Source organism: Schistocerca nitens, chromosome 7, assembly GCF_023898315.1.
Source record: "Schistocerca nitens isolate TAMUIC-IGC-003100 chromosome 7, iqSchNite1.1, whole genome shotgun sequence".
NCBI lineage: Eukaryota > Metazoa > Arthropoda > Insecta > Orthoptera > Acrididae > Schistocerca > Schistocerca nitens.
The window spans coordinates 140239029-140252821 of NC_064620.1; the positions used below are offsets into that span (position 1 = coordinate 140239029).

General features: G+C 44.3%; 1 protein-coding gene across 1 annotated transcript in view; it reads right to left on the reverse strand.

Annotated features, from left to right (window-relative positions):
* LOC126194835 (KIF-binding protein) overlaps positions 1–13793 on the reverse strand; it is a 107376-nt gene that overhangs the window by 23825 nt on the left and 69758 nt on the right. The window contains exon 5 of the mRNA XM_049933171.1: positions 6275–6425. Within this exon, the coding sequence (XP_049789128.1) occupies positions 6275–6425 (151 nt within the window). The remainder of the gene's footprint in view (positions 1–6274; positions 6426–13793) is intronic.

Sequence of the window (13793 nt, forward strand, 5' to 3'; positions counted from 1 at the left end):
ACCATCGAAGAGGATCTTCGAGTTAGTGTAGGAGAAGACCGTTTGCCTTTGGTGGACATCTTTCAGCCTTTCTGGTTAGAGGAAGACTCGGGTGTTTGGCTGGAGGGACAGAGGAAGTCTTCACGGGAGTACTCCTTCTGTCCTTTCCGGCGAACCAGTTGTGTAGCTGGTGGCTTCGCCCCTTGAGGTGAGAGTTTGATGGCTTTTTGCACAGCTGGATTGGGGGGATGGTGATGCTAACTTGACACTGGGCAATTTCACAACCTCAGAGCTGAATTGGAGGTTGCATGTCTGCGTGGCCATGTCGTTCATGGAGTGAGGGGTAACAAGAATGAAACTATAGATACCAGATGGGAGAATGCAGGGTTTGCAACTAGCCAGTAACTTTCTAGCGACTGGGTAAGGCACTTTTTCCTTTACCAGGATCTCTTGAACTGTCCGCCTCATCAAGGTACAAGGGACAATCCCAATAGGCAGCAGCATAGCCGCCATTGCAGTTGATACAGCGGGGAGAAGGAGGTGGACAATAACCCTTGTGCACATCCCTACCCAGGTGACACATTTGTCTGGGTGTCGACAAGACATTCTAGTGTAGTTGAAATGATGACACTGGTAGCAGCACATCGTGTTCAGAATGTACGGTCGGACTGTGATAAATTCATAGTCTGCTTTGATCTTGGATGGAAACACCGCTCTATCAAAGGTGGGAAAATGAGAGCAAGTGGGTACTAAGGAGGAATCTACACTTTTCATCACCCGATGGACAGCAATGACTCCCTGATCAGAGAGGAAAGATTGGATTTTGGTCTCGGTTGTACCACTAAGCATCCTAGTGTAAATAACATCTCGGGAAGAATTCAAAGTTCTATGAGCCTCGACACGAACAGGATAAGAGTGGAGAAGCGAGGTAGCAAGAAGTAGTTGTGGTTGAGAATCAGAATTGGTCTCCAAAAGCAAAGTTCCATTCCATAAAAGAGAGTAGGATTTCACAGGGCCGGCAATTGCATCAACTCCTTTCTGAATAATAAACAGATTTACTGTGGTGAAGGAGTGAAAGACAGACTGTCTTCAGTACATGAGACCACGAGGAACCGTGTTGCAGCAGGAAGGGTCTTTGAATCATTAGCCTCCATACGTTTACATTTTTTAGACAAATCCCCCACGATTGCCAGAGTCTCCGATGGCGCGCTCCTTCCAACTGTGTGCCCCCTTCACAAGGGGGCGCACTCTCCTTAGGCGACTGTTCACACCTCCCGAACACCTGACAGAGGGACCAATCAGCAATTTGGGAAGGTTATAGGTCAGGCAATCACCCCTCCCTGGGCCTGGCCTGTACTTGGAGATACGTGCAAATCCTACATGTCGACCCGGGGCTGGGAATTACATGTTACTCAGTCACCTGTTACGCGTCAGGCATGTGGGCCGGCCTTCAGGAGCACACAGGGAGGAAGAAGAAAACAGAGGATCCTCAAACACTGAAGTGGAGGAATGAGAGGAAAAGGGAAACAAAGGAAAAGCAAGTGAAAAACAAAGGTGAGACTGTTCGTATGTCAGCGACAGAATGCAGAACACTTCCTATAACACCCCAGACATATTCCCTAAGGGAGGAGAAAAAGAATAGCAAGTGGATGGACATACAGCATGGAAGGGAAAAAATGCTGCAAAGGCTGGGGCCCCATGGCAGCCAGGCACAAACCTGCCACAGAGTGGCGAGCCCCCTGGGAAGTCACGTAGTTGGGGTAGGAGTCAGCAAATGGATAGCACACAGGAAATTGTTGCTCAAGTATGTACCAGAGAGAATGGACCATTCAAGATAAAGGGCAAGCTGCGCAGTGCAGAAGGACAGGTCCAAATGGGAATAGGTGTGCGTGGAGTCTGAAACAAACATGGGTGCTCCTGTGTTAAGACAGAGGTGGTTAAGTTGATTGAGGTCAGCCAAAAGGGCACTTCTCAGACAGGTTCTGGGAGGAACCCAAAGGGGATGATGTGCACTGCAGCAGAAAGGGGTAAGGTAGCTGCCCAATAACCTGGAAGAAGTCTGCCCTGGTGACATCGAATGACAGAGGGATATAAATGGTACAAAGGGAAAAGGTCACGTGAGAAAGGAAAAGGTGAACTGCAACAGCTTGAAGGCAGGTAGTCATTGAGATGGGTTTGCTATAAACATCATCCCATACGAGCAGCATGACTCCCCCAAGAGATGAAATGCTGTCCTCGGGGAGGGGAGGGGTAGGGGGAGATAAAAACGGACTGGGAGGAAATACAAGAGCTCAAAGTGGTCGTGAGGACACCATTCCCCCCCCCCCCCCCTCCCCTAGAGGTAGCAAACAAGCAGATGCTGCAATTCTAAGAGCAGCTGCAAATAGTCTTGGTTTGATCAAAGGCCACAAACATTCCATTGAAGGAGAGCTATAATGAGGACAGAGGAGGAAGGAAAAAATGAAGGGGCATCACCTCAGCGGCTGCCGAGTGCCAGCCTTCGAAGACACACTGCTACAGGGCACTGAAGTTGGAGGATCATGCTCCATGAGATCTACAGAGGCATCCACACACTCCCTCTGTCGATGTGTGGAGTCCAGGGCAGAAAAATAGTTGACGGTGCGCACTGACGACATAGATGTCAGCCGGGTGAGGGTATCACGTGGTGACACCGTCTAAGGGGATCTCCAAGTCTGTGAAGGAGAAGACCATTTGCCTTTGTTTGACTTCTTGGAGCCTTTCCAGTTGGCAAAGGAAGACTCAGATGTTTGTTGGCTGGAGGGACATTGGAAGTCATCGCAGGAGTATTCCTTCTGCCCTTTCTGGCCTGTCGGTTGTGTAGCCGGTGAATTTGCCCCGGGAGGCAAATGTTTGGTGGCGTGTTGCACAGCAGGATGAGTAGATGGTGATGCTACCATGACACTGGGCGATTTCAAAACTGCAGAGCTGAATTTGAGGTCACATGTCTGCTTGTCCATGTCCTTCATGGAGCAAGATGTAGCAAGAACAGTATGGTAAGTGCCAGATGGTAGAATGCACAGTTTGCAACTAGTCAATACTTGTGAGCGACTGGGTGAGGCACTTTTTCCTTCACCCAGATCACCTGGACAGTTCACTCATCGAGATACATGGTACAATCTCAAAGAAAGAGGCGCACAATCATCCTTGTGTGCATCCCTACCACAGGTTGCACATTTGGCCAGGTGTTGACAAAATATTCAAGTGTGGTTGAAACAATGACAAGGGTTGCAGCGCATCCGGTTCGGAATGTACAGTCGGACTGTAATAACTTCATAGCCTCCTTTGATCTTGGACAGAAGCACCACTCTGTCAAAGATGAGAAAGAGTGCATGTGGACACTAAGGATGCATCTACCTTTTTCATCACATGATGGATGGCAACAACACCCTGATCAGAGAGGCACACTCAGATTTCTGCCTCAGTCAGACCATTGAGCAGCCTAGTGTAAATAACATCATGGGAAGAATTCAGAGTTTTATGGGCCTTGACACGAACAGTATAGCTATGGAGAAGCGAAGCAGCAAGCAGTTGTGCTTGAGAATCAAAGGTAGTCTTTAAAAGCAAAGTGCCATTGCATAAATGAGAGCAGGATTTCACAGGGCCAGCAACTGCATCAACACCTTTCTGAATAATAAATGGATTTATTGTTGCAAAGGACTGACTGTCTTCAGTATGTGAAACCACGAGAAACCAGTGCAGCTGGGAGGGTTTTTGAATCAGGAGCTTCATTCCATTTATGTTTGGTAGATGTGGACTGTGTAGATGATGATTAGCTCATTGTGAGACTGTGAGCATCTCCAATGGCACACTTGTTCAAACTGGGGTGGAGGGGGGGGTGGGGGGGGGAGGGGGCTCAGAGGTTGGCTCACTCACCTTAGGTGATTGTTCGCACCACACGAATACCTGACAGAGGGATAAATCAACAATTTGGGAAGGTAGCAGCTCAGGCACTCAGCCCTCACTGGGTCTGGCCTGTACGAGGGGGTACATGTGAACCATACCTGTCCATCCAGGGCTGGGATTACACATTACCCAGTCACCTGTTACATGTCAGAGGTGTGGGCTGGCCTTCAGGAGCGCACAGGGAGGAAGAAGAAAAAGAGGAGCCTGAAACGTTGAAGTGGAGGAAGGATCTATATCTACATCTACATATATACACCACCAGCCCCCAAGCAGTGTGTGGCAGAGGGCACAATCTGCACCAAAGTCATATTCCCCCCCTCTATTCCACTCGTGGATCGCGCGAGGGAAAAGCGACTGTCTGAATAACTCAGTACGAGCTCTAATTTTCCTTATCTTTGGATGGTGATCATTGCATGATTTGAAAGTTGGTGGTAATAATATATGATCTACATCCTCAGTGAAGATCAGATTTCGGAATTTAGCAAGCAGCCCCTTCCATTTAGCACACCGTCTATCTGCAAATGCATCCCACTTCAAACTTTCTATCAGATTTGTAATGCTCTCGCGATGGCTAAATGTACCAGTCACGAATCTTGCTGCTTTTCTTTGGACCTTCTCAGTCTCCTGAATCAGATCCAACCGGTAAGGGTCCCATACAGACGAACAATACTCTAAGACTGGATGAACTAACGTATTGAAAGTAATTTCCTTTGTTGAAGGACTGCATCGCTTCAGGATTCTACCAATAAACTGCAATCTAGAGTTTGCCTTGCCTGTTACGTGTGTAGTCTGATCATTCCATTTGAGATCATTTCGAACAGTCACACCCAGATACTTGACGGATGTTACCGCTTCCAAAGACTGGGCGTTTATTTTGTACTCTTACATTAATGGGAATTTTCACCTTGTTATACGCAGTAGGTTACACTTACTAATATTGAGAGATAACTGCCAGTCATTACACCACACATTTATTTTCTGCAAATCCTCATTGATTTGTTCACAACTTTAGTGTGATGTTACTTTCCTGTAGACTACAGCATCATCGGCAAACAGTCTAATACTGCTGTCAATACCATCAACCATATAGTTTATCTAAATCGTAAAAAGAAGTGGACCTACTATGCTGCCCTGGGGCACACCTGAAGTTACACTTGTTTCTGTTTAAGTCACCCTGTTCAGAATGACATACTGCTCCCTGTCTGTTAGAAAACTTTCTATCCAACCGCATATGTCATCAGATAGACCGTAAGCATACACTTTTTGGAGCAAGCAACAGTATGGAACTGAGTCAAACACCTTCTGAAAGGACGGGAGAGGGTGAATGAAGAAAGGAAAAAAGGAACAAAAAACAATGGTGAGACTGTTCTTAGAGTAAAAGGAATACCATGAGGAGAGAGATGCAACATTGAAGGAGAAAAATGCTTGAAAGGCTGGGGCCCTGTGGTAGCCAAGCACAAACCTGCCAAAGAGCGGCAAACCCCCTGGGGGGAATAATTGTTATGAGCACCACATCATAACAAGGGGTGTTCTGTTGCTTCAATCATGCTTTTGCATCACCTATCACTCATCTGTGGGAGAGTCACTGCCAGTAGTTATATTTCATTTATTATTTCCACTCTTGAATTTCCATGATTGAATTTTAACACATTCTTTTATGCTGCTGACAACTCATAATACAGTGAAAATTGCTTCTGAATTAGCATTTCTTACTTTAGTTTTTTCTGCTAGTCTTGCGATGGTTTTTAACACCAGTTAATAAATTATATGTCCTCAAAATGCCTCATTACCTGAGATGAGGGTCTGTGTAATTCAGTAGAAGGTAAGATGCATATGTTGACTACCAAATGCAACTACCGGGTATTTATAATTAAAGTGCAGCTACACACAGAGGTAAAATGCGGCCTGTAATTATTGTATGGCAGCAAAAGTTGGTAAACATTTTAATGCAGAACTAATTTACACTGGAAAAAAATCAGTTGCAATTCCGGCCACCAGGTGCAACTCGGAAACAAGGACATACAGATATGTTTCCATATGTAGTGGATCAGGAATGGGATGTGGGCATAAAAGGTCAAACAAGCAAGAAATGCACAATACTGATTTTATTATTAACCACCGGTTATGCAATTTGTCCAATAGGAGCACTGGGATGTCGATGAGATGCTGTATAGTGCCATATTTGCACTTGGTGGCCAAAATTGTAACTAACTTTTTTCCAGCATACATCAGTTCTGCATTAATGCATTAACAGATGTACCAAATTTCGCTGCCGTCTGATAACTACAGCCCGCATTGGATCTCGGTGACTAGCTGCACTTCAAGTATAACCACCTGGTATTTACAATTGCAAGCAGCTACAGAAACTTACCTGGTAAGCATCAATGCTCTTTTTAATATTCTCACGATTTACTTTCTTGTCTGGAGTAACTAACTTGCTGTACAAACGACCAATATGACAATGTGCATTCAACGCAGGACGTTCAAGATCCTCACTTATTGTGTCAGGAAATTCTTTGGTGCTGTAAAAAAAAATGAAACATGTTACTTAGCAGACAGAAAACTAATACACAAAACAAATGGAAAATATGGTGTCAAAAATATGTAGGAAACATAATTAATTAAATTTTAACAGGTGAAACCTCTATTCATCACACATTTTGTGAGCACACTTTGTGTGGTACCTGATGAGTATAGCAGAATCAATAAAAAGAGGGTGTACAGCTTTCAACCAATATTCAGTTGTTTCAAGTTGCTACTGATCTTAGGCCAGCATACAATACAGTGACACTGGCATTGTTGTCGCCATCATATTTTGTGACCGCAAGCTCAGTTTTGTTTCCTCTGTCGTTCATTCACTATGTGTGTCACATCTGCTCTCATAAACAAAAGCAGCCATGCTAGACTATGCACTGTCTGCTAATAAAGTTAAATGAGGTTGGAAGCAAGGGAAAATTGTCAGTGTCAGTGCTGTCATGAACCTTCGATTTGTATCAATTCAGCTAGCCCCCATCAGCCACCAAGCCAAATTGCTCCAACAAGTGTGTGAATAATATAGTTTAATGCGTGCTCAAAAATTATCAATACTAATCAATTAATTCCACACATAATGTAAATTTAGGTATGCTGCCTGGTTTTGCAAATGACTGACTGCATAATGCTTTCATAAAATGCTGTGGAAGCAAAGACATAAGAAAATAACAAATTAATACATGCAGGCAGAAACGAGTAATAATAAAAGAGCTGTAAAAGGGCATCTGATTTAGCACAGAACATATTGGTTGGTAGGACATGTTCTGAGGCATCAAGGGATCACCAATTTAGTACTGGAGGGCAGTGTGCAGGGTAAAAATCGTAGAGGGAGACCAAGAGATGAATACACTAAGCAGATTCAGAAGATTCCAATTAGAAACACGGCCACTGCCCAAAAACCTTCTTAAAGCTTCGACGCAATAAAAGAGCAAAATAAGAGCTCAAGATTTATTTTTCTTTTTTTTTTGGGGTGGGGGGAATTCTGTGTGTGAACCGTCCTAATAAAATTTCATCCCTAATAATTTATGGAACAAGTCAGAGATTTCAAATAATCTTAAAATTCTCTATAACATTTGTTTCATCACCTGCTAAAATAGATGGCAGCTCATCTCGTAAAGTAGCTCTGCCCTTCTCTATGAACCTAAAATACTACTTGTCGAAATAAGGCACGTGGAAGTCTGTTCACAATGGAGTAGGTGCTGGGAGATGAAGAAGCTTACACAGGATAGAGTAGCATGGAGAGCTGCATCAAACCAGTCTCAGGACTGAAGACCACAACAACAACATCTACACTCCTGGAAATTGAAATAAGAACACCGTGAATTCATTGTCCCAGGAAGGGGAAACTTTATTGACACATTCCTGGGGTCAGATACATCACATGATCACACTGACAGAACCACAGGCACATAGACACAGGCAACAGAGCATGCACAATGTTGGCACTAGTACAGTGTATATCCACCTTTCGCAGCAATGCAGGCTGCTATTCTCCCATGGAGACGATCATAGAGATGCTGGATGTAGTCCTGTGGAACGGCTTGCCATGCCATTTCCACCTGGCACCTCAGTTGGACCAGCGTTCGTGCTGGACGTGCAGACCGCGTGAGATGACGCTTCATCCAGTCCCAAACATGCTCAATGGGGGACAGATCCGGAGATCTTGCTGGCCAGGGTAGTTGACTTACACCTTCTAGAGCACGTTGGGTGGCACGGGATACATGCGGACGTGCATTGTCCTGTTGGAACAGCAAGTTCCCTTGCCGGTCTAGGAATGGTAGAACAATGGGTTCGATGACGGTTTGGATGTACCGTGCACTATTCAGTGTCCCCTCGACGATCACCAGTGGTGTATGGCCAGTGTAGGAGATCGCTCCCCACACCATGATGCCGGGTGTTGGCCCTGTGTGCCTCGGTCGTATGCAGTCCTGATTGTGGCGCTCACCTGCACGGCGCCAAACACGCATACGACCATCATTGGCACCAAGGCAGAAGCGACTCTCATCGCTGAAGATGACACGTCTCCATTCGTCCCTCCATTCACGCCTGTCGCGACACCACTGGAGGCGGGCTGCACGATGTTGGGGCGTGAGCGGAAGACGGCCTAACGGTGTGCGGGACCGTAGCCCAGCTTCATGGAGACGGTTGCGAATGGTCCTCGCCGATACCCCAGGAGCAACAGTGTCCCTAATTTGCTGGGAAGTGGCGGTGCGGTCCCCTACGGCACTGCGTAGGATCCTACGGTCTTGGCGTGCATCCGTGCGTCGCTGCGGTCCAGTCCCAGGTCGACGGACACGTGCACCTTCCGCCAACCACTGGCGACAACATCGATGTACTGTGGAGACCTCACGCCCCACGTGTTGAGCAATTCGGCGGTACGTCCACCCGGCCTCCCGCATGCCCACTATACGCCCTCGCTCAAAGTCCGTCAACTGCACATACGGTTCACGTCCACGCTGTCGCGGCATGCTACCAGTGTTAAAGACTGCGATGGAGCTCCGTATGCCACGGCAAACTGGCTGACACTGACGGCGGCGGTGCACAAATGCTGCGCAGCTAGCGCCATTCGACGGCCAACACCGCGGTTCCTGGTGTGTCCGCTGTGCCGTGCGTGTGATCATTGCTTGTACAGCCCTCTCGCAGTGTCCGGAGCAAGTATGGTGGGTCTGACACACCGGTGTCAATGTGTTCTTTTTTCCATTTCCAGGAGTGTACAAATAATTCCTACAGGGCATAAGGTTTCCCAAAGAACACCTACAAATAATTGCTACAGTTATGCAACTAATGCAATAATCTACAGTGATGGAGAGAAAGAGGGGGAAGAGGGAGGGGGAGGGAGGGAGGGGGGGAGAGAGGGAGAGGGAGGGAGGGAGGGGGGGGGGAGAGAGAGAGAGAGAGATTTTAGGGTAATGAATGGTGATGTTATTTAAAGTAGTCTGAGGCAAACACAGTTGAAATGCATAAAAGTTAAATCAGCATAGAACAGAAACTGAACAATCCTGCTCACTCTTTCCCATTTCCACTTATAGTCACCCACACAATTGTACTACCTTTCCAATTAGAAACACGGTCACTGCCCAAAAACCTTCTTAAAGCTTCGACGCAATAAAAGAGCAAAATAAGATCTCAAGATTTTTTTTTCTTTTTTTTTGGGGTGGGGGGAATTCTGTGTGTGAACTGTCCTAATAAAATTTCATTCCTAATAATTTAGGGAACAAGTCAGAAATTTCAAACAATCTTAAAATTCTCTATAACATTTGTTTCATCACCTGCTAAAATAGATGGCAGCTCATCTCGTAAATTAGCTCTGCCCTTCTCTATGAACCTAAAATACTACTTGTCGAAATAAAGCACGTGGAAGTCTGTTCACAATGGAGTATCACACACTAGAGGGTCCTCTCACTGGAGCCCCAATGGGTCAATGTCCCACTTATAGACAGGAGAGATGGATTTCATTTTGTCCAAGTGGCTTCAAGGATATACAGCTCAACAAAATAGGTGGTTTTACAAGGTACAGTTTATTTTCAGTCAGTGGCAATTGCTCTTCTTCCTACCAACACACGACTCTGTACATCAACAGTTAGGTGGTAGGGGATGATGTTGTAGCACAAAGTACATTGGGATTTTCAGTACACTTTTTCATGGCTACTGCACCTGATAATTTGTTTCCCTGACTGTTCATGTTTTCTGATACCCAGCAGACTACCACAACCTTCCCCAGACATTTTAGGCATACAAAGCTGTCCTGGGTAGTGCTGGGCAGAAGGTTGCTCTGGGAATTGGTACCAACAAAGAATTTCTCAGCACAATTAAGAGTCTTTGTCTCCACTGTCCAGAAGTTTGCATATAAGTCCACATCAAATGCAGTGTATTCACTAGTAAATGGATCTTGAGGACACATTCAGGGAACATCAAAGATCAGCCAAGTGGAACCCCTGTTTGGGAAATCTGTGCATACTGTTTTGCGATTTAAAATTTTATGAATAAGCTATTCAAAAATGTACACAATAGTGACATAACCCAGTAAACAAAAAATAATCCTGGGCCTACTCAGTAACCAATGCAACAGTCTGGTTGAACAATGGGTTACGGTTGGTATGCGCCCCACATCAAGTGTCACTATGTCACACTTTGCACAAATCACAAATGATAGCAAGTTCACATGTGAATTGTAAAAATCAGTTTATTGGTAGGATAAGCCACAGTCTGCAATGCTGAAAATTCTGGAGCAGTCAAATAGCTTTAGATTCCACAAGGACCTTTAAACATAGCATCCCACTTTTTATTCCGCTCCTTTAACTAATTTATTTATTTTCTTTTTTTCCTTTAGTTTGTCAGTTGAATATTCTATGGGGTGATTTTTTTCCGCTGTGTACAAACTTCTAGAAATTGATTGATGAGAGGATAAGAAACAAAATAGGACTAGTGAACTTATGCCCAGAAATGAATGGTTTTCATGCTAGAGGCCATTTAGTCAGTCATACTTTGTTACAGAGATTGCGGTTTAATAAGTGCTGTACCATGCAGCCACAGTTACAGTATGTGTTGAAAATGGTTTCCATGTACCTCAACGCATGCGCGTTCATGCCGTAGGATGTTCTATTTCACGTTCAGAATGGGCAGGCTGCATCCGAACAGTGTCAAAGACTTCATGAATATGCTGCTCCAGTGTCTCCATTTCTGGAATGTGCTTTGCACACGATACTTTTGAGATGGTGCCAAAACCAGAAGTAGCATGGGATGAAATCTGGTGAACAAACAAGACATGTAACTAGACCCCCTCATCCAGTCTGTGGACCAGGGAAGACATGATAGAGATGCATCTGCACATTAACAGTGAAGTGGGCTGGAGCACCATCATGTAAAAGCCACATAACACTTTGAATTATCAGTGGCACTTCTTCCAGCAAGGGAGGAAAAGTCACCCACAAGAAACGCCAATAGTTGCAGCCCGTTAGGTGACGTGAAGGTAAACTAGTCCCAAAATATGGTCACCAATTATCCCGGCCTACACATTACGGCTGCACCGACGCTGATGATTCGCTGTCACCATACCATGGGGGTTCTGTATACTATCCCACAGATTACTTATGAAAGTTGAACATACAATTCTGCATAAAGAGGCCTCATCTGTGCATAGGATCGACAAATCTAATGCAACAAATCTCATGCAACTCATGGTTGCCTGAAGAAACCAGTGAGAAAACTGCTCCCGATGTGAAAAGTCTATCGCTAGTAAGTCCTGCACATGTTCTAAGTGATAAAGGTAGTAGCAATTGACATGGAGAATGTTTCACTCGGTTGTCTGGCTTACCCTGTAATGGCAGGCCAACTGCCTAGTACTGACACAGAGGTCGCCTTCCACAGAGCTAATAACATTTTCCTCCGAGTCTGGGGTCCGAACATTTCCTGCTTCCTGAAACGAACCTATCTCAGACAAATGGCAAAAGACTGTTGCAAACATTGAATGCTGTGATTGTTGTTAGTGGGGATAGGTCTCCTAATATAACCTTGGTGGTCGCTGCCCATTGCCATTTGGCTTTCTGTAAGTAAAAACTATGTCGGCAAGCTCTCGATTTAAATATGGAACCATTGTGTACAACACTGTATCACATCCACTATCCACTACAAGGTAGTCAGCAAGAGAATTGAATCAGACACAACATTACCAATTACTATGACAGGAGAGAGCGCTCGGGCATGACGTATGAGGAACAGTGCCACCTTTTAGGAGGAAACCATACATACTGTAACTGTCATTGCATAGTACAGCGCATATTGGACCGCAGTCTCTGTAATGAAGTATGAGTGAAAGAATGGTCTCTAGCATGGAAACCATGCATCTCTGGACATAAGTTCACTAGACCTTTTGTGTTCCATATCCTCTCATTGATCAGTCCCTAGAGTTTGCACACAGTGGAAAAAATCACCCTGTATATACCCAGTGTACAGAAGATGGCCAGATTATTATTTCTTCAAGTAATTTATGTAAATTTTGTTGTCCACATCATAAGTAATACTTTGTTGATGCCAATGACCTTATTAACTTTCCATAGAACATTTTTCTCTGGGATAAATTAGTATCTGAAGTTGTTTCCTTAGCATGTAATCACCAGTGTGAGCTAATAGCCGGCCGGAGTGGCCGAGCGGTTAAAGGCGCTACAGTCTGGAACCGCACGACCGCTACGGTCGCAGGTTCGAATCCTGCCTCGGGCATGGATGTGTGTGATGTCCTTAGGTTAGTTAGGTTTAAGTAGTTCTAAGTTCTAGGGGACTTATGACCACAGCAGTTGAGTCCCATAGTGCTCAGAGCCATTTGAACCATTTTTTGTGAGCTAATAACAGTTTCTGCTCAAACATGCCTAAATCAATGAGTAGTCCCAATTTCAAATTTATCAGAAACAAATTTCATTTTTCCAAAAACTCAATATCTTAGGAAAGATTCATAATTAAAGTCTAACACATCCAAAATTACTTTCACTATTTGAGCCCTTAAGTTTATCCAACTCCAGGACATGACATTATACTTTTGTTGATCCAATTTTTCTGATCTGATTGTGCCTTTGATTTTCCAAATAGTTTACTAATTAAGAAATTCACTAAATTAGAAAAGTTATGATCATGGAAATTTCACATGAAAGTAGGGAATCTGCTGTCTAGGTATAGAGTGTATGTTCTACATAGTACACTGAACTTTAATATTTTCCTAATCATTTATCAGTCTGTTAAATCAGATTATTGTTGCAATCAATACTCGTAGATCGATTCTAATGCCAAATCTGATCCTTACCTTGATTGCCTATTGACAAATGAGCATGCTTGCTTGACTGCATTGGTGACGAACAACAAACTTATAACTGTACGAAGGACTGTGTAAATAACTGGTCACTGATTAAATGGGTTCTAATCAAAATAAATATTCCAGTAAGTGAATAAAAAACTTATAGTGTTGTGTCTGTTGTTTTTCAATGTAGTTAAACAGCCCCGAAAATTTTCATCAAGAGACTATGAATTTAAAGATGCTTCCATGGAAGAATACTTCTACAAGCAAATAAGAAACGTTGTAACCTGCTAAGAATTGAAAGTGTCACTTTTCCAACACCAACACAGAGGCTAGTGTGGTGTTTGATATAAAGACACCTGTGTCCAGACTAATCTCTTATCACATCACTGTGGTACACACATAAGATGTCAATTGGTGGAGCAATACAAGTTTCCAGGGAGCAGCGTATCACGTGATAGTCCAGACACTAGCATCATTCAGCTGCATCCACCACCAGCATGTACTCTGGGATGTGTGTTTAACATTGAGGTTGATTTTCATGTAAGGCTGGGTATGGTGAGCTTATTTTGACACT